This window comes from Osmerus mordax, chromosome 13, assembly GCF_038355195.1.
Source record: "Osmerus mordax isolate fOsmMor3 chromosome 13, fOsmMor3.pri, whole genome shotgun sequence".
NCBI lineage: Eukaryota > Metazoa > Chordata > Actinopteri > Osmeriformes > Osmeridae > Osmerus > Osmerus mordax.
Genome location: NC_090062.1, coordinates 7,485,896 through 7,512,466, shown reverse-complemented (window position 1 = coordinate 7,512,466; position 26,571 = coordinate 7,485,896). Strand labels below are relative to the sequence as shown.

The window sequence follows — 26,571 nt, the reverse complement described above, 5'->3', positions numbered from 1 at the left end:
ATTAGGTTGCTGAGCTGAGACGAGCCCTACGTGCCGTTGTGATGACAACAGAGGCTCGCCCAATCCTCGCAGGGACGCTGTCTGGAAGAGCCAGTCAGAGTGTGTGTGATCCAGACAGCCGCTCGCCCTGCCACCAGGACACGTTCCCCACACACACAGTCCAATGGGAGAGGGGGGCATTCACCTCTCACAGTCCTGCTATCGGTTCATCTGTTAGCACACATATAGGCACACAGACTGCCACACACAGCCATCAACAGGCTGCCCAGACACAGATTAAAACCTTGCATGCAAAAACAGTCTCATCCTCCGTCTGCTTCAGATGATTTGCGTCTGAGGAAGATGGGGGAAAAAATCCTACCGTAATCAGTGCCTCTGAAGCAGCCATTGATTACCGAGATAAAATAACACCGCCCGTGGCTGCCATTTGTCACCGAATGTCACAGAGGCAAAGATAATAAAGGACACTGATGCAACCTTTACCAAGGCCACATTGGCTGATAACCGCAAATGAACATCAATCGACTCATTTCTTTTTTTTATTACTGCTAGGTTGCCAGATAGATGGCGGGTTGCCAGGTTTGAAGACTCACAAGTCATCTTGAAGCCATGTGTGATTACAGAGGCTGGGGTAACAACCTTGGAGGATTGAAAATGTCAGCGTATGTTACTTATCTAAAGGCAGACTCCAGACTGCCTGATCAAAAACATAACATTGATGAGGTAAATAGCCAACATTTTGATATCGGTCCAAAAATAAATTCAAAAGACAAGGTCTTCTTTGAAAACTTTAAGCATCTCTAAAAATCTCTCCAGGAAAGTTTTAGATTAATAACTCAAGTCTACATTTAAATATCACGGGGCGCACCGTCCGCCTACGAGATGTTCCAGTGCTTTGCCTGATCGTTCCAGAGTCAGGCCCTCACCTTGTTGTAGTAGCCGTAGGTGATGGCGTTGGGGTGGACCCCGGCCTTCTTCATCTCAAAGAGGACCCTGACGGCCAGGACAGGCTGCCCGTACTGACCACACAGCTGCATCAGCACCCTGTAGCACACCTGGGAGTGCAGAGAGCGAGAGAGAGAGGAGGGCTGCTGTATGTTACCCTGGCTTTGAAATGTGAGATGATCACATGATGACTGATACAGATGATGATATGGGCTTTGACACTCAGTAGAGTACATCACAGAACAAAAGAACATTACAGAGCATCGTAATCTTTATTTACTAATATATATTTCCCCCCAGTTTTAGCCTGACTGACGGCTCAACATGTGGTTCACTCTCAGCCTTGTACCTCGTCCGGAGGCTGCAGCTTCTTGGTCTGCATCTTCCGCAGGACGTCGTAGGCGGTGCGCAGCGCCCGCACCTTGGAGTGGCACACCTTGACGTAGGCGGGCAGGCAGATGAACCACAGGCCGTAGCAGTGGCGCAGCAGACACTTGGACCACATCTGGGGGATGGACGAGTACTTCTTGGCGATCTTCTGGGCCGACTTGATCTCCTGTGAAGACGAAATGAGGTTGGGTATACTTCACCTGTTTACTGTTTTATGCGTGTGTGTGTGTGTGTGTTAATGTGTGAGTGTATGTATATATGTGTGTGTTTGTGGGAATTTGTGTGTGCTTTCATGAACCTGCTTGGTGCGTCTGAACATGGGCGCGGGGCTGGCGGGGCAGCTGGGCCGAGCGGCGAGGCGAGAGGCCGGGGTTCGGAGGCCCTCCATGGGGTCGAACAGGTCGAGACTCAACACCGGGAAGCCGTCGTAGCTGTAGGAAGAGGCCCAACACGTCACGCATGGTGAGGCGAGACAAAGCCACCGTCACCTGTACACCTGACACACTGACGGAGCGGCCCTACCTGTAGCACAGTGGGTACTCCTCCCCCTCGGGTAGAGGGGGCAGCTCTGGGGGCGTGATGAACACTGTGTGCTCGCTGCGTTGGGATTCGTCGATTTCTATCAGCCTGGTTTCCTCCGGCTTATCGCTGTCCACCTGGGGGGGTGGGGGGGGGGACATTGTAAAACAGGATTTAATTGGGTTGAATAAAAAGACATGAAAACAATATACAGTTCAGAGCTGGTACAGCCTCGCTCTCCCCAACAATTCAGTATGAGCTTGCTCCTATTGATAGAGACAACTGTGTCTGTGCTGGTTGTTCACAAGAGCGGAGGACTGCGGATGACCTCGTTTTCACAATTGCACTCTCTCTGTCTTCCCATTTCTCTCACTCTCTACGTCTGTCTCTCGCTGTGCGCAGCAACTGTCAGACAAACTGCTTGTAGAGTGGGGAGTGTGGGCTCCATCTCAATTGCTTTTCGCTCTGTACTCCCTGATAGTTCCTGGTGATTCACTCATCAATCAGTGTCAATCCTCTGAAGGGTCTACTGATGAGGTTGAAGTGTTTGTGCCAGTGTTAGAGGTGGAGCTAGCGATAAAGTTAGTGGTTCTGTCTAGCTTTATTGATGAAGCTCTATTGACCAAGCACAGTGGGACTGTAGCGCATACAAAAAATGTGTTGATGTACATAACCGGCCCATTATTCTTATCATTATGAGTGCAGGTTTTGCATTAAGCACGGCAAACACCCGGTGTGGTCTGCCACTCCATCAGTGCCACCCACCCTCAGACATCTTAAAAACATTTGGAGCTAAGTGCAGCACCAGTTGCTTATCTAATCACATACGGCCACAGATGGGCAGAGAGCATAAACTAAAATTCAACAAAAATGTTTGCTGTATTTGCTTTTTCTATTTGATAGCAAAACTTTAAATGCTGCCTGATGATGAAAAATAAAAGGAAACCAAGCCTTTTCATTCTACTCTCAGTAGCAGAATGTTAGCCCCTGAGAATCACAAACATAATCAAATTATATGTGCACAAGCTATTGTCAAAACAAGGATGTAATTGCCATTCTCATCTCTAATGCACAAATCCTTTCTATCCCCATTACCTCATTCTTTCTATATCCTACTCTTCCTAAAATGACTCGTTCTTCCCATTGTGGGAAAAAAAGATTTGTATATATTTTTTTTTTAATTATCTCTCCTTCAAATATCTCTTTATACTGGCACCACAAAAAAGACAGGTATATCATTTCCTAGCCTCCACAGTAGAAAGCAATAATTATAAGAGCATTAGCACTAAGTGCTTTTTGAATGGGTACTTTACTTCGCTGTCTGGTTCTTAAACAAATGGGCTTTTAGAGACCAAAGATTTCTACGGAAAACACACCTTGGCGGGAAGATGGTTGAGAAACTCTGAGTTACGGGCTTGATGATGTCTGAGACTGGAATATGTGTACATAATATTTAAATGTAGGTTTTATTATTTATATATCTGTATTTTTTAACCCGTGTGTGTAGAAAGAGAGAAACAGAGAGAAATGGCAGAAAGAAAATGTACACGCAAGCTGTAGACACTTCAGAAAGGGAGGATTTATGGAGTGCAACAACAAATCGATGGGTTAAAACGCTGGTGGTTGAACTCAATAAATCTACACCTGGCAGGAGCTCGGGTCAGAGTACGAGCGGGCTTCTGATGAAGACTAGCTGAGATCACAGACCACCTGTCCCATCACAGACCACCTGTCCCATCACAGAACACCTGTCCCATCACAGAACACCTGTCCCATCACAGACCACCTGTCCCATCACAGACCACCTGTCCCATCACAGACCACCTGTCCCATCACAGACCACCTGTCCCATCACAGACCACCTGTCTCATCACAGACCACCTGTCCCATCACAGACCACCTGTCCCATCACAGACCACCTGTCCCATCACAGACCACTGCCGTGTTATCTGGAAGAAAATACTACCTCTGGTTTATGTTTTAAGCACTAGTACAGTTTTGGCACAAGTATACCTCAACACTTCCTCAAAAAATTTAAATCTCTTCTTGAGTGTAGTGCTCAAGACAGTTATTGATTAATATACAATTTATTTTGTCACAAATAAGGTTTAACTTCACGAATAAACAGCAAGAGGAAAATGTACAACCTGCTTCAATGTGTAAAAGGTCACTGAAAGTGCAGACAGGCAAAGCAAAATAACCACTTAGAATTGTTGAGCTTGAGAAGCAAAGATTAGTTGTTTTTCTTTGTTTCTGCCTAGGAACATTGAGTCCTGTTGGACTGAACATGCAGCTCTCTGAGGGAGTATGGGAATATTCTGTGTGCGCGCAAGGGGACAGGGAGTGACAGTTGGGTAAAATATGTACAGTACGTAGACAAAGCTATTTAATCTGAGTGTAGAGGGTGTTTGCGTGTGCGTGTGCGTGTTTGTGTAGCAGGGAGACTGAGTGGGATGAACTCTTAGGAGCTTGCGTAGTCCTATGAGAGTGGACCTCTTAATCCTACCAGGGACTCCATAGCACAGTGAGAGTATCAACAGGGATTACCAGAGTATAAATCTGACACTGAGGGAGGAGATGAGTGAGTGTTACTGCTTACATCAGCCTGGGAGAGGGGAGGAGGGGAAGAGCCTTGCATGTGGCCCTCGATTCAATTACTTCAAAACGGTCAATTACAAAGCCTCATTGTGGGAAAATGATATTTTGGTGTCAATTATCAATTTAACCTCTAATAATCAACATCTTGCATGATATTATCCAGATGTGACATTACAATCCTGCTAAAAAATGATTTCACTCCCCGCCTTTATCTCTCAAACACAGAAAGACAAACACTCTCTGAAATGCAGCAGATCACTTTTGATTTTAGGTTCAGCATTGAAAAGATCTCTCCGGGCAAACTGACTGGGTGAGACAAATGGAGCAGTTTAGAGGAATCGTCTCATAACATAATGTTCGATCAAGCATTATAGAAGTCACTGAGCTGCAATAAAGCTCTATAGTACCTTGCTGGAGTCATGAAATGTTTGGCCCCAGAAATCATTTTTCTGCGATCTGCAGTATTACTGTAAGTGCTTAGGTGGCAAATTACACAGTAGCTTACAACTCAATACAGGGAGAGTGTGGAAAGTGCATCAAAGAGTTCGAGTTGGAGGAATTCTGCTTTTGGTTGCAAAACTGACAGGCCCTTTATGTGCGGCTCAGCTTGTAACTACAGGCAGGACGTGGGTCGCATGTTCACTTCTAGTCTGGATCTGGTCACTGGACTGGACTACAATGTACCTTTTCAATGTTCAACACAGTGAGGTCACAGTGAGCGCAGCAGGCACAAAAGGACACTTACCTTGCCTCCTTTTTCTGCACTGCGCTCTGAGCTGTACAGCTACTCGCACAGGCAGGCAGAGAAGAGGAAAGAGGCAGAGAAAGGCAGAAAGAGAGAAAAAGAAAGAAAGGGGGGGGACAGGAGAGGACAGGAGAGAGGCATGTTCAGTTTAAACGATAGGTGAGAGCAGGCAGGAATGATGGTCACAACTAATATTACTGGAGACGAGTAGTCATACAGGATAGACAGAATAGCTAGAGAAGAAAACTTGAAAGAAAAAAGGAAAAAGAATGGTGGGGAGGGGAGAAAAGCGACATTTGAATAGTTCAGGAGAATTGGAGAGAGGTTGACGCAGAGGATGATTTAGAAAGCTGTGCTCACTTTGTCCACACAGTCGTCGAAGAAGGCCAAGCTGGCGTCTTTGTCACTAACGAAGGAGCACTCCTCGATGAAGCGGATGAACATCTGCGTCTTGGTCATGAGGGAGTAGAACTTCTGGTGTGAGCGGTCACGACTCTTTAAGAAGCCTGAGGGAAAGAAAAAGGTCCATTTACTGGAGAACAACTGTTATTTATATCAGCATCTAGCGCAATAATAACAGTCTCAATACATTATGATTAACACTAAAGCAAGACCAATGAAAAAGACTAACTACTAAGGAGACAAAACAATTGCACAACAATTTGTGAAAGTGACACTTTCTAATAGGTGGTAACTAAATGTGATACACTACATGCCCATGACTATCTGGTTCAATCTATACTTTCAGCAAACAAAATGAAACTATTTCATTTAGTCTCAAGGCAAGAGTAAACCGGGTAAACCAACCTCACAAATGAAAAATGGATAGCACTGAACATAACAGATTCCCACACGATGCACACCAACACAATGTTGTATAAATAATTTAAAGATGCATAAGGATATGGCAACATCCAGCTGGTGTGACTAATGGCCCTTATGGTGTGAGAGACCAGGATAAACGACAATTGGCTCTCAGTGCAGTTAAGGAATCCAAGCCTCTGCACTGTGTCCTGGTGGTAAAGCACATAACGAAAGCGGATTCTCTCGAAACACACACACACATTCACACACGCACAATGTGGCCCCCAACACAGTGGCCTGTCACCTGACAGGCCAGTCCCCCTTGACGCAACTGCCCCTTTGGCACCTGCCTGGGTATGAATTAACCTTTCCAATTCCACGAAGCTAGCATGCACAGATGGACTGGCACGTGTGTGTGTGTAAGTAAACAATCGGAGCCAAAATTAAAGTGCAGTTCCCTCAAGTCATTATATTATGTATAACACTGCAAGGGTCCATTCAAATCTCCAGTGCTTATTCTGCATATCCCATTTCTCCTATTACACATGGCCTTGGCTCTAGTGAGTCTTTCACAGCAATGAGATCAGCCCAACTCATTTCAGATGTTGTATTAGCGAGCTTTGAGGGCTTTGTTCCAGACTATCCTCATGAGCTTTCAACAGCTGTAACTCTTGCTCACAAGCTCGCTGGACTGCTACACACACACACACCTTTCAAACACCCAAATGTTCCTTCCTCCAGTCCCTGAGAGAGGCCTCTCATGCTTTAACCAACACCATCTGGGTCTGAGGCAGACCAGCTGTATTGGGAAGGGAAAAGGGGAACTATGGATAGTTGGGGGTAATTTTATTATCTTCTGTCATAAACCTGTCGCTACTAATGATGTAACGCTACACTGCCCGTGGTTCAAAATGGCTCTATATATATATACACACACACACAGAGAGGGAGTAAATAATGACAAACAAGTGTGATGTATATTAGACAAAGCACGTATAAATCTCTGGGACGAGGGCCACAGCCGCAGCATCCATCAAGATGGAAGATCAACAGGTGACAACAGGGAGGTATATTCTAAATGATGTCAGAAGGGCTTTCCAAAGCTTCTTGTTTTGATCATGTATTGTGCTTTTCCCCTCTGGGCTGTAGTGTTACTATCAGAGTCTTATGACAAACAATTAATATGCCATCTTATGCTATTTATCGTGAATTTATTCAAAGATTTTGGGGACTAGGGGCAGAAATGACGACCCGTTAGAGATGTGCCTTTAAATGAAACCTATAGTTAAAGCAGGGCGAGAGTCTGTCCTGACCTTGCAGGTCGAAGAGAGAGCTGGCGTCGGTGGCCTTCTCCGAGGGAGCTTGGGTGATGGGTCGCAAGTAAGAGCGGTAGCCCTTCAAGATGGCCGCCATGAAGCGCAGGAAAGCCTCCTGGATCTCCATCTCCAGCGTGTGCAGGCTCTTGCCGCAGCTCAGCTCGGACGAGTCGCTCATGCTGAGTTCCAGGAGACCGTCTGGCCTCTGTTGGCCTGGAGGGAGGGTGGGACAAGAGAGTGGAGGTTAGTCGAGGATGTTTATGTGCCATCCCATTGACCATGGGTAGAGCAGGGCTGGCTTGCATTTATGCAGGCACTGCACCCTTAATGCACTGTATTTCCCTATATAGTGCACTCTAGTCGAATTTGGCATTCAATTGAGGAACCCATCAAGTGCAAAGCATTTGGAGGAGCACAAACAAAAGGTAGATCACATAGCACTGCAATGCAGGTTGAACACAGTTCTGGAGCCAGAATAGTTTCTTTGATTACCATTGATTCAATTTGGTTTTTGATGGATGTAAAGTGTAAACAACAAGAACCAGGAACTATAGGAGATTTACTTTCAAGAGGTCCTTGAAGCTATGAAGTTGCTGCCCAGACGGGTGTATTGATATTCAATATTCCGGGCAAGGCACTCAAGCAGCAAAGGCTTAGATTTTCAGCCTGGCTGCATCTTAAAACTAAGAAATTATTTGTTTCCCACTCCCCCCCTTCCCGACTCAATAAAAAACAGGTCCCCTTGTTTCTTTGGAACTACTGAGCTTCATAAATAACAGAGGAAAAACTCCACAATGACATAATGAGGACAGTAAGAGCTGGAGATGAGAGTGGAGAATAAAAAAGGATGCATATTTACAAAGTATGTATTGGCATGTAGTGTCAAGTCATCAGAAATGTTGAGTGTTGAAAACTACCACTAAAAAACAACTACATCTTTTATTAAGGAGTAGGGCCTAAAGCAGCACAAGTTTACTTCCTTGTGAGCCTTACAGATGAACCAGAATATTCTCGTCCCATTTAATGGAACAATATAAAAGGTATAAAACAGTGATTTGATAAAGTTTCCAACATGACTGGACCTGTGACCTACCCTGGTTACTACATATGCTTCAAATCTGGTCTGACGACATAAAAGCTGACTAAACCAGAGACACATCTGGCAACCCGTCAATACTTGACCCTGGTTTTGGTTCCTTTCCTGGGTTTTTGCTGTTCTGTTCATAAGTTACTCACCGTCCACAAGTTGTTGGTAGAGATGGTTCAGCACATTCATCAGGTTTTTACAGGCTTTCTTTGGCAGGATCTTCCAAGTCAGGGCTCGCTTATCTTCATTGCTGTAAAGCAAAAGCACATGGTCAGCTCAGGAGAGGTTGGGGGAGCGTTGAAGGGTGTGCCGGGGACCACCCTGGTTTGCTGAGTGTGTCTGGCAGGCTAAGTGACCACAGGGTATCAGGCAAAACATCAAGACCAAATGAAGCCACCTGACCAAACCTCACTCTGTGGTACGTGTGCTCTGTTTACATTGCAAGTCACCACTTCCCTAGCTTAAAAAGGGAAACAGGTTGGCAAGCATGAGGTCTATTAAGGAATATAGTAAATCAGGTGTCCAGTACAAAATAAAAGGTTTGGGGTTAGGTTTTTGTGGCTAGCATACTTTTACATTGAACTGTACTCTATTCTAGTCCTTAATTTTTACATGAACGCTCTAAAGTAACAGTTTAAAGAAACTCAACTTCAAAAGAATTTCTGTTGAGTTAAATCCACAAGGTTACTCATGCACAGCTGAACACATCTATCCTGGTCTTGATTTCAACACATCATTGCTAAAGTGTTATTTTTATTTGGTGGTAAATCCCTTCTCTTTTTGCCCCATGTTCACAAGCTCTATTTGTGACGCGAGTGCCTTTTTCAAGATACTTCAAAGGGATGGGTTGTGAAGGATAATTGGCTGTTTTCTTGGACCCGTGACAAATTCACTTTGAGTGTTCGAGGAAGCCCAAAAATATTCATGAACATTTTTTAAACCTTTTATTTATTGAAAATTTAACTTTACTATATTCCATGCAACTGCTTGAGTATCTATACATTACACCCAAAAAAATGAATGAATCTACTAGATAAAGTACAGCATGTGCATCCGGTCTGTATATTTTTGGAACTGGCCTCAGTCATCAGCATTTACCTAACCTGATATCCGGGCCTCCCAGTTTCTATGTATAATGGAACTGACATATGCTACACCCTAGCTCAGAGCGTGGCAGAAGCAGTGCTCACTGGGAGATGGTGTTTGTGTCTAGGTCCACACAGCTGACGTCCGGCGGGGGGTCGTAGAGGTCAAAGTAGCGTGAGTCCACGCCTACGATGAAGGGGCAGGGGGCGCTCAGCACATCGGCCAGCGCCAGCGGGCAGAGGGGGATGTACGGGCACGGCCAGTGGAACGGAAAGATCATCTGAGCTCGAGAAAAGGAGGGAAGGATGGCAATATTGGAGGTCAGGATGTTATTATGTTTCCTAAACTGTGTCTACAAGTATAAATGATATTTCCATTGGTACAATTGCACGTGTTATAGCTATAATGATTTTGTGCTTCTGCTAAAAATGATTAGCAAATCAAATAAAGAATCTAAAAAGACGTTTGCTTTTTGGTAGAGTAACTCCTCACAGACACCAGAGCCTCGGTGACGCTGGTCAGCACCGCGGGCCGCAGGGAGTGCACCAGGATCTTGTGTTCTGTCACAGCAAACACCAAGAGCGTGACGGCGTTCTCTGGACCCAGGTTCTGAAGCAGCGTAGAGAACCGCCCCCCACTGCAATACCCCCAAAACACACAATGTTTTCAACTTGACATGCATAGTACCCAACAATCACCTGTTTCAAAAAGGGAATAGGAAACCACTACAAGGTGAACAGTGTAAATCCTATAGGTCCTGTGGGTAGAACACCAAACAACCTTACCTGAGAGGTAGAGGCGAGGAAACAGGCTGGCTCAACATCAGACTGTCGTGAGGCGAGAGCTATGAGAGGAGAAAGTGAACAAATCAGCATGCATGGGTATCACCTCAGACCCAAAATGGCGGCGCGATGCATCACTCGGACAGGCACTACTTTGTGTGTTTGTGTGTCTCCATGTTCAATAAAGCGCCTTGTGAAAAGATCCATACATGTAGGCCGTAACTCATCAGCAGACTCACCTGCACCAGGATCCTGGGCCTCTGTGAGGAGGGGAAGGGGACCTTGTGCATGAACTGGGAGATGTGCCTGGAAGGAGGAAGAGATTGGGAGGTTTGTGAGGCCAGAAATAACTCAAATAAATATAGTGTGGGGGTGCTTCATCTGTCATCACATCCCTGCTGCATGGTGCAGATTTGGTAACTGGGCCGTAAAACACGGTTGGCATGAGTCTAACCCTCATACAATGTGTGACCAAAACCTTCCCCTTGTTGGTATTGAAACGACTTAAAACAGGGCTGGCATCATTTTAGTTGACAGGGTGGGGGAAAAAAAACTTAAAGGAAAAGAGCTACAACATTATTTTGTCTACAAACAAAACAAAGAAACAAGAGCAGGTTTCATTCAGGGAAACTGAAAGCTCACTTCTCGATGGGCAGGACGTGCGGGCCGGAGATGGAGTAACGGTAGAGGAAGGTGAGGAACTTGCGGAAGGCGTCGAAGAAGGGCCAGTGGGAGAGCAGGCAGATGCACTTGTTGGTGTAGATGGAGCGGGGGGGCGGCACGCTGGCCGTGGGGCCGGTGGGAGATGTGGGGGTGGCTGCAGTGCTGGGGGGGCTCTTGAGGGGGTCAGGGCCTAGCATGCCCAGCTGGGAGCGCTGCTGGTCTGTCAGACACTCCTGTGGGTAGGGCTCATAGAACTGGATGGCTGCTCCATACACCTGGAGAGGTGAACACACAAGCACATACAGACAGGTGAGTCATGAGGAAGGGTTTCCCTGAATATAGCCAACCTCCAATGGGAATCGAAGGAAAAATACGACTAAATGTCTCTGTATCTCTTTGCATCACGTTGGCTGTAATCTGTATCAGATTACTGCTTATCTGTTCTGTGGGTCATATCCTAACCTTTCTCAGGGGGGGATGTTTTTGCCTTTGGCAGTGTGACACACATACGCTCGCAAAACACAGAGGCGGGTTCCCGTCCCTGTGATGTGTTTGTGTATGATCGGGTCAAAGGCCTACATGCCGACTTCTAAAGGGAGCAACACCTTTACACAGTGAGAGGCAGCGGGCCGGCTTCCCACCGTTCCTCTCTCTGACCTTGCCCGGGTACGACACAGTTCAGTTTACAACACACACACTGCGCTCAGCAAAACATCCACAGCACAACGGCTAGGCAAACACTTGCACAAGCGCACACAAACACGCCTTTCTGAAAACACACACGCACGCACGCATGCACGCTCTCTCTTGGGGGTTCGCTCAACAGTCAGCAGAACCAAACACGCGGGGCTGCCCGCCAGCCCTCGTCTCTGACCCCTAACAGCCCATGTTTAGCTTTCCAGCCCGAGCGGCTGCTGCTTTCTAAACAGTAGGCGGGGAGTGGGGTCAGTTGTACTCATTTACACCAGAGCTTTTGGAACATATTTCAAACATATACCAACCCATGGTCATAACCCAGTGGCCCACTTCTGTGGCATGTGTGTGTGTGTGTGTGTGTGTGTGTGTGTGTGTGTGGGGGGGGGGGGGGTTAGATAGTGGGAAACTAATGGTGCCTGTGTGCTGCTTCTGAGTGATGATGCAGCTCTTGTCAAGTACTTAATTCGACCAGTCATCAGTGATGTAGCGAGAGCCCTGCTGTCCACTCTGGACAAAGACCTTTCAACTTGATTTTGGCCATCGATGTAGTTATGTTCTTTCAACATTTGGAGTGAGCCGGTTTACAGCAACGACAGACTGCAACTTCTGGGTGATACCTAACGAGGAGAGCCCTCCTGTGTGCAACTTTGCGAACCCCCTGCTAGGAAGTAGTACCTGCCAGCTTGTGGAACTACTGACTGGGAGATGAGACTTGCAAGTAACAGCTCCTGCACTTGGTGTCAGAGAGACATCTGCAGGGTTTAGCCAACTAGCAGTGAGAAATGCTTCTCCCTCACACCTAGGCTACTGTTAGGGGAAAATATAACCGGGTGGAACTGGAAGCTTCTTTTAAAATAGGGGGGGTGGAGGGGGTTCTGACACACTGAACTTCTCTTTCCCTTAACCACTATTAGCTTTTGCACTAGTGCCCCACATGGGGAGTGCCTAGATGTGTCAACAGTGTGGCTGGAACACAATACAGGAGGCAGTGTATGAGTGCATCTAATGGAGGAATCTTTACAAGCAGATAAGGTCAGTGGTGAGGAAGCATGCTTGAGTGAGTGTCACCTTCTCTCCAGAGGATCCGGTCAGGACGAAGGTGGAGAATACAGGGAGGGAGTATTTGGTTGATGCGGGCCAGCACTCGATAGTGGCCCCCATGGGCAGGCAGAAGAGAGGGACCGACTCTGGCAGAGGGAACGACTCATAGTCCTCTTCTGGGTATCTGCTGAACAAACCTAGACAAAACCCCAACAACAAGAGAATTAGACAGCACTCAAATCAAGTTCTGTAGCAGCAGAACGCAAATGTTCTCCTGTAACTAACAATCAATTAAGGTCCCTATGGAGCATGGTTTGTAAAGTGCTAGGCTAGTTCAATTAATCACAATCACTATCATTATGTGCAACGCTAAGTAATCAATGTTTGGCAACAGACTATGGACTTGAAATAAACCCTCACTCCCTGCTAATTAACCCTTAGCTAAATGAACAACATAGTATTCATACCATGTGAATGCTTGTTTAACTATAAGATTTTAGGCCATTTGGATACTGAGAACCTTGTATTCCCATATAGAATATTTGGCAAAAAAAAACTTTTAAATTAAAGAAGTCGTTTTAAAACAGATCTTTGTGCCAAAGATCCAATGACATCTGTTTAATTACAGCCCTAGTAATACATCAGCTAACATCGAAGAGATGAACTGAACTCAACATGTGCATTCAGTTTCTAGGTATGGTTTCCTCAAGGCTCTGCTTTGGGTAGCTTATGCCAGCGACACATCCACACAGCTCAGATGAGATCACTGTGTTCAGTCTGCAGCCGCACACTCCAGACGTGCTCTGCTGAGATACCAATCAGCCACGTCAGTGTGAAGGCCACAGATGGTCTGGGCCTTGGGTGTTATGACAGCATAAGTATTCAGGGTTGGGATTTTGGTTGAGTCAATGTTGTATAGATGCATGTCAAATAATGGTCTGGAAAATACATTTGAGGCGGGTCTATAAAATAAAAGTGGGTTAGGGTTTGGTCGAGCAATTCAAGGTCTAGACTTACCAAACAAGGTTGAGATAATGTTATGGGAGTTAGCCTAGAAGTTGCATCACCATTGAGGTTTGGCCTTAATGTGGAATTAGTTCATGCTGTTATTTGGTATCATAACAACCTTGTGTGTGTGTGTGTGTGTGTGTGTGTGTGCGCGCGCGCGCGTGTGTATTGAGACCAACAGAACTGGGTGGCCAGCATGAAAACCAAAGCATCTCCGTTGTTTGAGGATTTTATCTCCCTGTTGTTGGAAGTAACATCTGGTTCTATTTCCCACCCACTGGCACAACATATTTGAGAGGGGAGAGTTAAGGACATTTTAGTCACAATGAGCAATAGAGGAATCACTAAATTAGCAGCAGCCCAAGTCTGCTGGGGGAAAACCCCAGCATGCGTGTACTTAACCAAGAACCCTCCGTCTGACACCTTAACACGCCGTAACACGCCTGTGTAGCAAAGTATACCCTCACATGACCTATTTCAAATCCAGGGTGTTGAACATTGGACTTGATACTGCCTTACAAGCACGGAAAATGCAACGATTTACTGGTTAAAAAGCAGCAAAAAGAGTTTATTACAATCTGTAATTCTGATATAACATTCATGTCATTTCTCAAAGGTTGATCAGAGGCCATTCTCTGAGAGAGAAACACGTCTTCAATGTAACCATCCTCAACAATGTGGCCACTGTGTTTCTAAACACCTGGTGAAATGAGACTTCTCTACCACGACACAGCTATGATGACCATGTTCACAAAACAGAACCTAGGATCTTGGACAGTCTTTAAAGATTACAATGCACCACTTAGACCAGATAGTGATTATCTATATGAACTTAGGATATTGGGAATTATGAACTTGGCGATTGTATTTACAGAACATAGCGATTGAGCATTGAGAATTCCAGGCTTACCATAACAAAGAGAAATAGACACAAGGCCCACACAGACAACTGGCTGAATATTGCCTGATTTATTGGGTGCACTTTAACGTTTCAAAGGGAAAAATATTGAAACATCCCTCACCTGCTTTGTAGGCTATCATGTTGGTTTTGGCCACCGACTTCTTATAACACAGATATACAGAGGAGCCCCACTGAAAACACAAGGGACAGTTTTTTTCCATGAGTGTATGAATTCCACATTAGAACCCATTTCTCAGTTAGTCTTTTCATGTCATTGACTGAATGCATCATGTATAGAAAATCAAGCATGTTTTCATTGGTCACTTTACTGAACATTGAACTGTTGAACATTGAGTGCAGATGGTATGGTCTCTTGTGCATTCCCCACTGTGTACTTTTAGCCACAATGTTTTCTCTAAACATGAATACACGCACACTGGGGGACTACCATGTTGCCCAGTGATCAAAGCAGACCTTGCTGACACAGCAAGGTCATCTTTTTATAATACTGAACAGCCGCTGTGTGTGTGTGTGTGTGTTGTGCAAGTACATAAACCATAACACAATACGACGGGTAGTGGGTAGAGGGTGTTTTGCGGCATTAAGCACAGACCGAGGGGGGGGGGGGGGGGGGGGGAAAGAAAGATGTATTTGTTGAGAGGAAGAAATGGTGTGGATATGCTCCTGTCATTAAGGAGACATGGAACATGGTTTAGGGTTGAAGAGAGACGCACAACTCTGCAGCCTAACAGTATCCTGAGGGCCTGACTGTGTTTGAGAGGCTTCGTTTCATAATTGGATGCACTTGCTGTTGTCTCCATCTTGATATAATGTCCCTTGGTGCAACTTGCACCGAAAAGAGAAAAATGAACTAACAGAAACAGTTTTTCTCTTTGTGCATGACAAAGCTGAGGAAAAATAGGCAAAATCTTGCATGCTGGTATTGTCGGGTACCTCAAACGCTTTCTTTTAACAACCAGCATAACTTCTGTGCATTTCTGTAGTGTGACGAACAAGCTGGGTCTGTTGGTCTGCACAGTATAATATAATTCCCTGCTCTCAATCTAAAAATGTATGTTTATGTTATATATACAGTGTTTCCTCTACCATTATATTAGGGGGGCGCCACGCCACACCCCCCCCCCCCCCCCCAATGGAACCCCCCGCCCCCCTGGAAGGTCAAGTAAATAAAATAAAAAAATTACAAAATAAAAAAAGATCACAAAATAGGTCATTTAAGGTTACCTTTCCTATAAAACAGGTCTATAGCTTGCTCTTTTATTAAACAAACTAAATGGCCTTATGTTATTTATCTTATTTACACAACGGCATGTCATTTCTGTCTCATGGTCGGGAGACCATGACTCCCCCAAAAGCTGTAAACCTAGGGAAAACACTGATATAGAACACCCCCGTTTCCAAGACAAGCCCCAATTCACCGTGTGGCAATAGATGCTTCTCTTGCCAGGGAGAGTGAGAATTTGTGGTGGCTCTTCCTGTTGAACATTTTTACAGTTTGCATGTCAAACAATGGGCATCCTGATACAATGTCAATACAAGCATTTTTTTACGTTTTCCTCCTCTGAACAAGACCCAGAGCTCGCTGACCTATCAAGCCTTTATCACGACAAACATTCTTTTGCATGCAAAACTCAATGTCAACATGACCTCCCTGCTTGTCCAGAGACACACCCGAGGCAGCCATCTTACCAAGCTGCTGTTGAGGTTCTTCTCCACCTTGCAGAAGGTGTGCGGGGGAGTCTCGCCCTTGCCCGGGATGATTATGCAGATGTCTGTGACGGCCAGGGCGGCGTGTGGCTGGCTCTCAGGTGCCCGGCGGTAAGTGATGTAGATGCGTTGGGACGAGGTGCTGCTGATGTTTGCTGGACGGCCAGAGGGAGTGGTCTGGATGATGTGGCAGCCCTGTTTCAGACGCTCCTTCCACTCGTACAGAACACTGGGGAGGGAGCAAAACGTGAGGGGTAAGGGGAAACATTTATTAAAAAGTGAAGCTTCAGTGATAGGTCATTGCACGGCTAGCACTACAGTGATCAGTATATACCTTATTTTTTAGCAAGCAACTATACCGAAAGGCTTTCAGTAGGTTACAAATAACATGGTGGGAAACTGTTCCAAATGAGGGGTTGGTACTTCACAGAAAATGAAGCTGTGCATAAATTCCCAGCCTGTTGTGTCTTTTCCATTCAGGTCACGGTGACATTCAGGGGCCAGTGTTACATTAGTACAAGAGGGAACGTTTCAGAGTTCGAACAATGACTTTGATATATTATGAAGCTAAGCCTAATATTTACCACCGAGCTTGGGAAATTGGGCCATTTCCACTCAAGCTCGGCAGCAATGGGGTGAAGATCTATCTCTATGGTAACCAGAGAGGTGGTCTGGGCTTTGCCGCCATTTTGGGAGAACATGCTAATGGCTAATGGTGGGAGCCGACGGGGAGAGTGTGTTTACTCGCCTTCGACCTTACACCACCAGACTCAATAGACTCGCTCGCACACAAAATAATGACATACACATTCCATTTTACCCCATACAAGAACCTGAATACATGGCCACGCACGCTGTCATTCTGTTTATGACACCCAACCACAGACAAAGCTGATTACTACCTCTCACAATGCAGTCGGAAGCACAAGCTCTCTGGGTAATCACCAGATAAGGCCTGTCGGTACAGAGGCTCTGTGTAAGCGCCTGATAAGCACTAAACATGGCAGGTTCAGAGGCTAGCCTAGCACACTTAGCCCTGTCCTCGTCTGCCTCTCAGCGCGAGATGTGAGGGAGCCCTAGGTTTTCTGCTTTTCGTAACGAGGCTGCTTCAAAACAGTTTCGATGGAAAAGGTTCAGCCAATTTAGTAACCCCACAGATGTAGTCCTAGTTCAAATTAGTCAGCCCTACTTCTGAAGAAACGAGGAGATTACCATTTTCAATATCAATTCCAGAGGTTTAGTGCAGCAAACTTAATCGTGGTTATAACATCACCGCGTCACTGTTTGGACGTCACACGCTCATCCTCTCCAGGCTCTTCCACTCACCCCAGGTCGGTGAGCGGAGGCTTGTCACGCCCTCGCCGGTAGCAGAGGAAGATCTGCGGCGCCATGAGGCCGCCGTTGTTCAGGTCGGCTGACAGGCCCGAGGGGGTGGTTTCCACACAGGTGTAGCCGGACGGCACCTCCTCCCCCAGCGACCGCATCACCACGGCCACGTCGGTGATGGGCGCCTTGGGCTTGGCCATCTTGTGGCAGACATCATCGAAGTGGATTTCCTGGTCCAGCGGCGTGGAGGCGTCTGTCAGGCCGGCTACCACAAAGTAGTCTGCTACGCGAGGGCCTTTGTCCTCCATCATCTCCCATCCCCGCCGGCTGTCTGCACATGGAGAATGAGGGGAGGGGAAGAAAGGGAGGAAAGGAAGAAGGGTGTGGAAATGAGGGGAAAGTGGAGAAAAGAAATGGGGCAGAGGTGGAAACGTTTATAAAAATGTATATCATTTTCTTGGTGCTCCTTAGCCTCTTTGTCCTCACTAAATGGATTTGCCGTACAAGTCCAATACAAAGAGTTCCCAGGAATGAAGTCATAAATAAAAACTAGTGAAACAGATAAAAACAAAGAGAGAAGGAAAGGAATGGGGCGTATCAGATACAAATTGATTTAAGGAGAGGTATGTGAGGACTGACTGACTAGGTGTGTGGTTCTTCCCTTTGGCATTTAAGAACAATTATACACTGTACAGGCATTAAGCCTGGAGATTTTGAGGCTTTCTGCATATTTAAAAAGTTTTCATTTTGTATTATATTAGTCAAAAGCAAACAAAAGATTTTACTTCTGCAACAAATGTGTCTGCTGGGATGGTAATAGAAGTTTACAGTAACTGGTGCTCAAGCCTTTGGGTGTGGTGGAATATACTCTGATTTCAGTATGTCTTCAATTTGCCTTAGTAACCGGATTCATCCTTCAACTCCCTGACACCGGGTGGAGCACAGGGATAATAGTCTGTCTCAATGGGTAAACGCAAAGTCATGTCACTAATCTAAGCTCTCCTGCTGTCTTCACAAGAGTTCAGAACACAAACCTGCTTAGTTTATGCACAAATGTATTTAGATATATACTGGAGAATACATCCCGGACTAATTTTATGTATTTTCCTTCCTTTTTTTAAACACAGGACTACATCCTGGAAAATGTCAAATGTAATGGTGACAGGCATGTTGAAATCAAAACCATGTTCCCCACTTGGCGTGTCTAAAGCACAATTGAGACCTTGTATTTTCAATTCCTGATGCTCTAGAGAAACAGTGGAAACTATTTTTTTTATCTGGGAGTAAAAAAATGCTACAAAATTTAAAGGAGTCAGTAAGGCTATGCCTGCGATTCCAAACAGTGAGGGTGTGGAGAGTGTAGTCTAGCCTAATTAGCAGGGTGTTAGCTTAATGTGTTGGCAGCAGGCTAACTTCAAGGTTGGCAACACAAAAGGCCAACTCACTGAGAGACAGATCAGTGTTAACTTAGACTGTCAAGCAAACCCCTACTTCTTTACCTTAGACTTGGCTTTAACTGCTAGCTTAGTGTTTTTTTAGTGCAGTTCCAATAGTGCTTGAACATTGCTGTTGTGCAGTAGCATTATTTCCAAATGAGCAAATGGACATTAGCTATCCTCTACTGAGTCCTACAGTACACTAGCTTTGACCATGGCTGTGTGAGGGGCAAAGGCAGGGTCAATGAGGCTGTTTTTCATACCATACTGGGAAATAGGAGACAAGTGTATTCCGAATCAATCACCCCTCCCTCCATACCTCGACTGTCTCATCCAACTATTGACAGATGGACAGAAAATGCTTGTTCACTGTGTAATGCCACTTCCACTCCTATTACAAAAAGATCATCATTTTTTCCTACTGTGAGAATGCAGACTAAAAGTCATCTGACATAAGACAAACGGAATTTGATCCCACATAATGCATAATGGCTTATGATCTGAATGAAGAGGTTTCTCTATTCTGTTCAAATAGTCAACATGCGTTCCATTGTATTTGCAAGGCTTGTCCCTACTAAAAATAAGTTATTAGCCTTCGCAATTAATCAGCTGTTTGGCGGGACCAACTTTAGATTCAGTGTACAGGGCATCTTGAAATCCATGGTGAGACAAAAATAAACTATGTGGTTGTATTTCCACAATCTTCTGACCCAAAAACATGTGACTTCCAACCGAAATCTTACCAGCCTAGTCCTCACTACTTGAAGACATACTTAGGGTAGCCAAGTCTGTGATGGTTTTAATCCTTCCCTTTTTCCGAGTGGCGTTTCATTAATCCACATGATTAAAGGGTCCGTCATCCCCTTTCTGTTCCAGTGGATTGATGGGAGTGGCTGAAACGCAGCCGTGAAAAGGGCTGCGTGTAGACGTGAGGGACGGCCCATGTTGAACACGTACAAGTCACGGATGTTTCACATGCACACACGAAACACGCACAGATTAAAACCCCCGCTCTCCCACGCAAGTAAAACTTGGAGTGTGTGTGACCTATTGGCACGAATCGCACACCTCCAGAAATGTGAGAGGTTCCATACTGCAGGGTGCTAAAGCGGGAGCAGATGTGCATGCGGCTAAGGACAACAACAGCGCCAGCGTACCCCAGGCAGCATTCCACCAGTTCACAGGCATTACGATGGGCAAAAGTCAACACAGAGAATGTGGGTGTGTGTGTGTTGACATCCTCCTGCCTAGACATTGAAGACAGACTTAGGCAGACTAATTCAGGACTGTGGTACAAGGTAGGGGACGCTGTGGGTCAGTTCTGGTATCTGGGTGGTGATATGGCCTCTAGCTTACTTACTCTTGTAAGAACATCAGGTGAGCCATAATTACAGAATAGTTATCGACGAACGCCGATAGATGTTTTTTCATTAACTTGCCTAGGGCTTCAAGGGGTAAAGCCCCAGAGTGGATTTCTTGCTTTATCATTTAGTACATTAGACCTTGCATTTTGAAACTAACTTATAAAATAACTGAGCAGTTTATACTATAGCCTACAAGAATGCTTATCAAAAGCCATAACTATTGGCTGGATGGTTTCAAATGAGAAGTCTGCCTCTAGTTTGCATGAGCCTAAAGATAATACAGGCAAAAAGCCTGGTCTAGCGCACTGTTCCTGTGCACGTCGAAGCTCCTCTTTTAGACCACACAGCCACGAGACAGGCCAGAGTATGCAACTCATCCTGACCATGCTGCTAGTCTGCTAAAAATACAGCGCAAAAAAGGGACAAGAAAAAATAACTGCACTGTGACGTGCATTACATAAGCATTATATATAGGAACCCAATCCTCGGTTCTCCCTCTCTTCCCCATCCCAACCCTTATATCCCTACTCTCTGCCTCGCTGTCAGAAGTAGAATACCTCCAGAATTGTAGATGTCACCATGGCAACCCAGGAGACAAAATGACAGATCATGAGACTTGTTCTTATGATGACCTGCTCCAGTAAGCGGTCGGAAAGATCATTGTCAAGTCTCAATAGATTAAGGACAGAAATTAGATCTTCAAATTCTGCAGCCACTACTCGGACCACAAAAAGCACAATCTCTACACTCTTAACATTGAAACTGAACTAAAACTGTAAGTCACTTGAGACTCAGTCTTCCATTTCAGCAGCAGATTCTGCATCCCAGTGAAAGTGGGCTACGTGGCTGTCCCCCTGCTCTATGCCAGACCAGCTCTAGAAGAGCGCTGGAGAAAATCCAATCTCTGAGTCTTCTTCCCACCTTCCTGCAAGTCCCAGCAGACCCTGAAGGAGCACTGTCCGCCCCTGTAAGGACCACACCAGGAGTATTCCTCAGCAGTTCTGTGGCATGACAGTAAATATTTATGCTGTTCTGAATTATTTACCATGCTAGCATGACAAAGGAAAAGCAGACATCTTTTGTCCTGAGACAGGTCTTTCCCAATTCTTTCTAACTCTCTGCTTTTCAAACCGAGCAAAGCAATGTTTCAGTACCACCCATAAGGTAGTGAAACACTGATAGTGCTTACAACACTGATGTTGTGTTTTAGTGATATGGCTATAATAGTGCCAATATGGGGTGTGCAAACCCTAAAGTACATTAGACTGGCTCTCTACTTTCAAATCAGATTTGGTCTGTTACGATAGTGACAAGAAACTCAACAAATCCAAAAACCTTCATGTGGGAAGAGCCTGGGCTAAACCCACTTGACCCCCACGCCCTAGCAAGGCTACAGCTCGTTACACAGTGAGAGAGGGGGGGGGGGGGTAGACCCCACAATAACCCTGAGTCCTTGATCATAGGGGTTTGTTAAAAGATAACATGATAAAGCAATATCCTCCAGCTGTCCAAAGCTCAGTAGTGCCAAGGTTGAGGGAAGCCAATAAAAAGTGCTCTCTTCCAGGGTCTCAGAACGCCCCTGCTGGTAACACCCAGCTGTGTGGATGTCCAACAGAGGAGTGGACATGGCCAAGGAACGGACAGCGCAGGTTGCACACTGACAGGAGAGTACAGGGTCTGAGGGAGGAGAGAAGAATGGCTTCACTGAGAAACAGAAACATAAGTCAGTAGGAAGCCTCCATGACCAAGCATCTGCCTCTAGTTTGTCCAAAAAGGGTGGCGTCCACTTCCCGTCCCTCTCAGACAGGCACGTAACCCCATCTTTTATCTGGAGGGAGTTTGTTATACGGTGATATATGTTTGTTATGTAATTGAGGCGTGAACAGAGGCGAAAACGTGAGCAGATTTGTTGACAGGAGTTTGACTTGGTTCCTTGACAAAATGCATGATTCAGGAATAAGAGCCTGTAAATAGGCAAGTACATTTCCACAAGGGAATACATTACAATAAAGCTTTGTGTTGTGCTGTGCATCTCTAGAGGAGGGTAAGGTGGCACAATCTGGGCATGTATAGAATTCAAGATTTACAGCATGTCCTGGTTGAACAGCCAAACTGGAACATTGGTCATTGGCATAAATCACTGTGAATGCTTGTTGGAAGTTATGGCTGGATAGCAAGCAACAGGCCAAGAGGAATGACACTAAGAGCTTCCTTGGATACCCTTTCTAACACAAGAGACTGAGATGTCTCGTTTCAATTGAACACATTGTGAGACACATTATGTGCCTTTTCACTGAAGTATTTGGATTTGAAGACAAATATATTTTACGTCTCCCAGGGGCAGAACTGTCAAACCAAAGAATGCCTTTGACTGTTCAACTGCTCACAATAGTAAGATTTCCACATTTCAGAAAGAGAGAGGAGAAAGAGAAAAGAGAGATTCAGATGTTTTGTGGCTCTGAAGTTAAAAAGGTTGTTGGATTGACAACTATAGCCTCATCTTGTTTGTTCAGGTATATCTGAATAAGGGCATTGTGATTCATAATGAATGTTGTGTTCAAAGTAGGCTACGCACAACAATCCTCAACTTCCTTAGCCAAGTATAAATTATCTTCAACAGAAAGTCCCTAATGTAAAATGTTACAGCGGCCTGGCATTTTAAGAATGTTGCTGGTTTTTCCACTTTGTGTGAAGAGGCTTTATTGTTTTCTCTTCACAGGCAGAAGGTTTGCTTCTCTATCACCATATCACTCTTCAAGACCCAGTCCTTGTGAAGCTAAAGTGAGATTCTCAAGGTTAGGCAGTGTCCTTTATTGACATGTGGTGGCAATAATTACTGCTGGCTTTGGAGACAACAATAATATAACTTTTTCTTGTAGGCCTTGAAATCTGTGTTCAAGAGAGGAAAAAGAATCTGATGTTCTTGAAGATTTTCTGAGGAAATGGCCTTGCCCTGCCCATATTACTGCTTGCCCGGCAACAGGTTACTAAGCCCTGTCAGGAAAAAATGAATTGGACAAGCGGGTAATGAAAAGCACAGTTTACCAGATGTGGCAGATCGTCTCAGAGTATCATCTCAGTGGAGTTCCACACCATAGTTTGGCTCATGGCCCAGAAGGAATGAAAGTGTTGTCTCCAGGAAACGGCATCTCCCCCAACCTCTAAGCATTTTACTTTCTAATTCCCCATAGGTAGAAAACATTAAGAGAGCATGTGTGACATTAGGGCAGTCACATCCCAGAGCACACACTTTTTGTATAACTTGTTTTATTCCAAGCTTTCTTGTTTCATACTGTAGGAGCTCTGATGAGGCAATGTGACTTATGAGGTCAGGTAATAGTTTTCTACTACCAAGCTTTATTTTCAGTGTCTAAAAGAAATAGCAGTAATGAGGAGCCATTCAATGGTCTGAAGTTTGCTCTCAGGTAGACATCTGCATGAAAGTACAAGAGAAAGAGACCAAATACGACCTAGTGTAAACGACAGTGAAGGTTGTCAAGTTAAATCAGAAGTTTCATTCCTGGGGTGATCCAGAAAACATAGTAAATAAAAGACATAACTAAGGTTGGGCCTTCCTCATTTCAAGCAAAATGCTAAAAAAAACTAAGCCTAACCATTCTACCTTCTGAAATCACTTCACCAAAATTGTGTTTGTAATGTCAAATTAAGCCTAACTGATGCTTTGGGGTTCAATTAACGTTTAGTCTGTGGGATGCCCTGATGGTATGTTTTCCTCAGGTCTGGTTAGCAGAAATTTCCACTAAGATTTTATTATTTTGGTGTCTTAAAAGGCCATTGGTAATGTGCAGTTTTGCTTGGCGATATGAAAACCATTCAACTGTAGGTCACTGTAGGTCATAAGTAGCGTTACTTCTGCAGTAACGCTACTTCTGTAAGACTACTTGACATTCCTGTCAATATTAGTTCATTTGCATACTCACTTGTCTGCAAGTTCCATGTGTTTTGCTTCTGTAATTCACATCTTGTCCTCCTTAACATTCCACTGTGGGGGACACCCACAGGAAACGCCAACATACACGGGCCAACCACACAGACTGTAGACATTTCAAGTATTCTTACACTGTAAGCAACTGAGTGACAATTGCAGCTCAAGATCATGGACATATGTGATCCATACAAGACCTAGCTAATGTTGGCTACTGCAGTTTTTGCAAGGCTGAAGCAGGCTAGGTATAAAATGCTTCTTCAGTTCATTTGTATGGTGAGGTTACAGTCTGATAATAGTTATGTTATGCTCAACTCTAGTTCTTAAATCACAGGGTAACACTGTGACTGATACATGATTTTGACCAAATGTGCCTGTCCTGTGTCACCATTAAAACACTCAAGTGTTAGAAAATTATGATGCATTCCTCATTACCCCTTAAGCTAACATCATTGCTAGTGTACTCGGGTTGGGTGCTTATCTCCACGTCATATCAACTTTTAAATTGAAGTGTCAGGTGGCTGAGTGGTGAGGGAATCGGGCTAGTAATCCGAAGGTTGCCAGTTCGATTCCCGGTCATGCAAACTGACGTTGTGTCCTTGGGCGAGGCACTTCACCCTACTTGCCTCGGGGGGAATGTCCCTGTACTTACTGTAAGTCGCTCTGGATAAGAGCGTCTGCTAAATGACTAAATGTAAATGTAAGTGTGCATCGAGTCTGCTCTTACGGTATCTTTGCTACTATAAATTGTTTTGACTCAGACAAAAGCATTTTCAACATATATATTTTTTATATGCGTAAAGCCAGAAATTGTCCATCTCAATTTGCAAGCGGGTTATCTTAATAATGCGAATGTATAAAGGTGATTTCCATCGTAGTATTGAAGTTATCCTGAACTCTATACTCTTTTCCAAACTGTCAGAAAACAGTTTGAGCAGGAATACCCTTTCTGGATATCTTTTAACACCGTGAACAGAGTAAAACCTCACGTGCTGCAAATGAACACAACTTGTTTCCTTAACTAAATCAGTTTATCATTTGTGGCAGGGTACGCAGTGGATATTAGGCTGTCACGATTCTGTTTATAAAAACTTTGTAATAAATGCGGCAACTCAAATAAATCAGCTACAACGGTTTGGGAAATTGGCTAGCGACGTATACTCCGCAAAGGGACACTCAGCGAGGGTAAGGACTGCCTACACAGCAGGGACAATATGGGTCAAACTATGACATGCCACTTTACACATGATTAGCTATCTGTGGCCTGCTAAACAAGGCAGTCATTGATAATTATTTACTACAATACCTCAATAAACAAGACCAGTACGCCGAAAAGATAGGCCTCCCTGACAAGGCAGAAGGATACGAGTTGGATGTCTAAACGAGCGAGCTCTAGTATAAACTCAGAGCAGTCAGTCAGTAAATAACCACAAAATAACGGTTCTTAATACTTACACCTTTTGCAAATGTGACGAGTCTTCTCACAACTTGAACTGGTGTGGCTTAAAACCCCACTTTCATAACAAATGTAAATATTTAAACAAGCGACAAGTGCTTGAAATACAATTTACTGTCCAGCTCCGGCCGATCCGACACTACCTTCCGCCATTTTGGTTGTGATGAGGGTATGAGGGTGTGGGGGGGTGCACCTTTCGCGCTGTACTCAAATCTGTCTCAACGTTTGCTTGGTTTTTGCCAAGCATCATCATAGTTTTACGCCGATACCATCAGGTGGGTGCTTTTGCAATCTTTAAATTTGACAGTCAACTGCCTATGCCCCTATTTGGTTTAATGTTATTATGAAATTCATACAATGAACAGTACCAAAAAATATTTATTTACTGAAAGTCTGTTAAAATCTACAAATAGAAACTTGAAGTAGCATGATGGTAAACATTGTACTGCGGTTTACTTTTATAAATTTTATATTTATTTTAGGAACTCAACTATTAAACTATTCCACAAAGCATACCCCAGATGGTGTCATCTTTAGTCCGTGGTTCCATGGACTATTCTGCCAGCTAGTGGTTAAGAGTTGTAAAGGCTTCCTATTGATGATAATACATAACGTGCCCTTCATTACACTCCGTTTTGTCTCAATGTTGCGCAAGACTCCGTTTCTGACTATAGAAACGACGCTTCGGAGAAAGCAAAACTTCATAATCGGATTCTCAGATGATGTTAAAATGT

General features: G+C 44.7%; 1 protein-coding gene across 1 annotated transcript in view; it reads right to left on the bottom strand.

Moving 5' to 3' along the window:
- Positions 1–17,960, bottom strand: part of LOC136955458 (C-myc promoter-binding protein-like) — a 32,365-nt gene extending 14,405 nt beyond the window's left edge. Inside the window, exons 1-17 of the mRNA XM_067249167.1 lie at positions 17,636–17,960; positions 16,292–16,538; positions 14,703–14,772; positions 12,700–12,869; positions 10,915–11,210; positions 10,512–10,578; positions 10,276–10,334; positions 9,983–10,127; positions 9,595–9,770; positions 8,554–8,654; positions 7,315–7,530; positions 5,558–5,703; positions 5,198–5,236; positions 1,858–1,991; positions 1,634–1,766; positions 1,295–1,501; positions 927–1,055 (exon numbers count right to left, since the gene is read on the bottom strand). Coding sequence (XP_067105268.1) covers positions 927–1,055; positions 1,295–1,501; positions 1,634–1,766; positions 1,858–1,991; positions 5,198–5,236; positions 5,558–5,703; positions 7,315–7,530; positions 8,554–8,654; positions 9,595–9,770; positions 9,983–10,127; positions 10,276–10,334; positions 10,512–10,578; positions 10,915–11,210; positions 12,700–12,869; positions 14,703–14,772; positions 16,292–16,538; positions 17,636–17,946 — 2,646 coding nt within the window. The 5' untranslated portion in view covers positions 17,947–17,960. The remainder of the gene's footprint in view (positions 1–926; positions 1,056–1,294; positions 1,502–1,633; positions 1,767–1,857; positions 1,992–5,197; positions 5,237–5,557; positions 5,704–7,314; positions 7,531–8,553; positions 8,655–9,594; positions 9,771–9,982; positions 10,128–10,275; positions 10,335–10,511; positions 10,579–10,914; positions 11,211–12,699; positions 12,870–14,702; positions 14,773–16,291; positions 16,539–17,635) is intronic.
- Between the last annotated feature and the right edge of the window lie 8,611 nt (positions 17,961–26,571).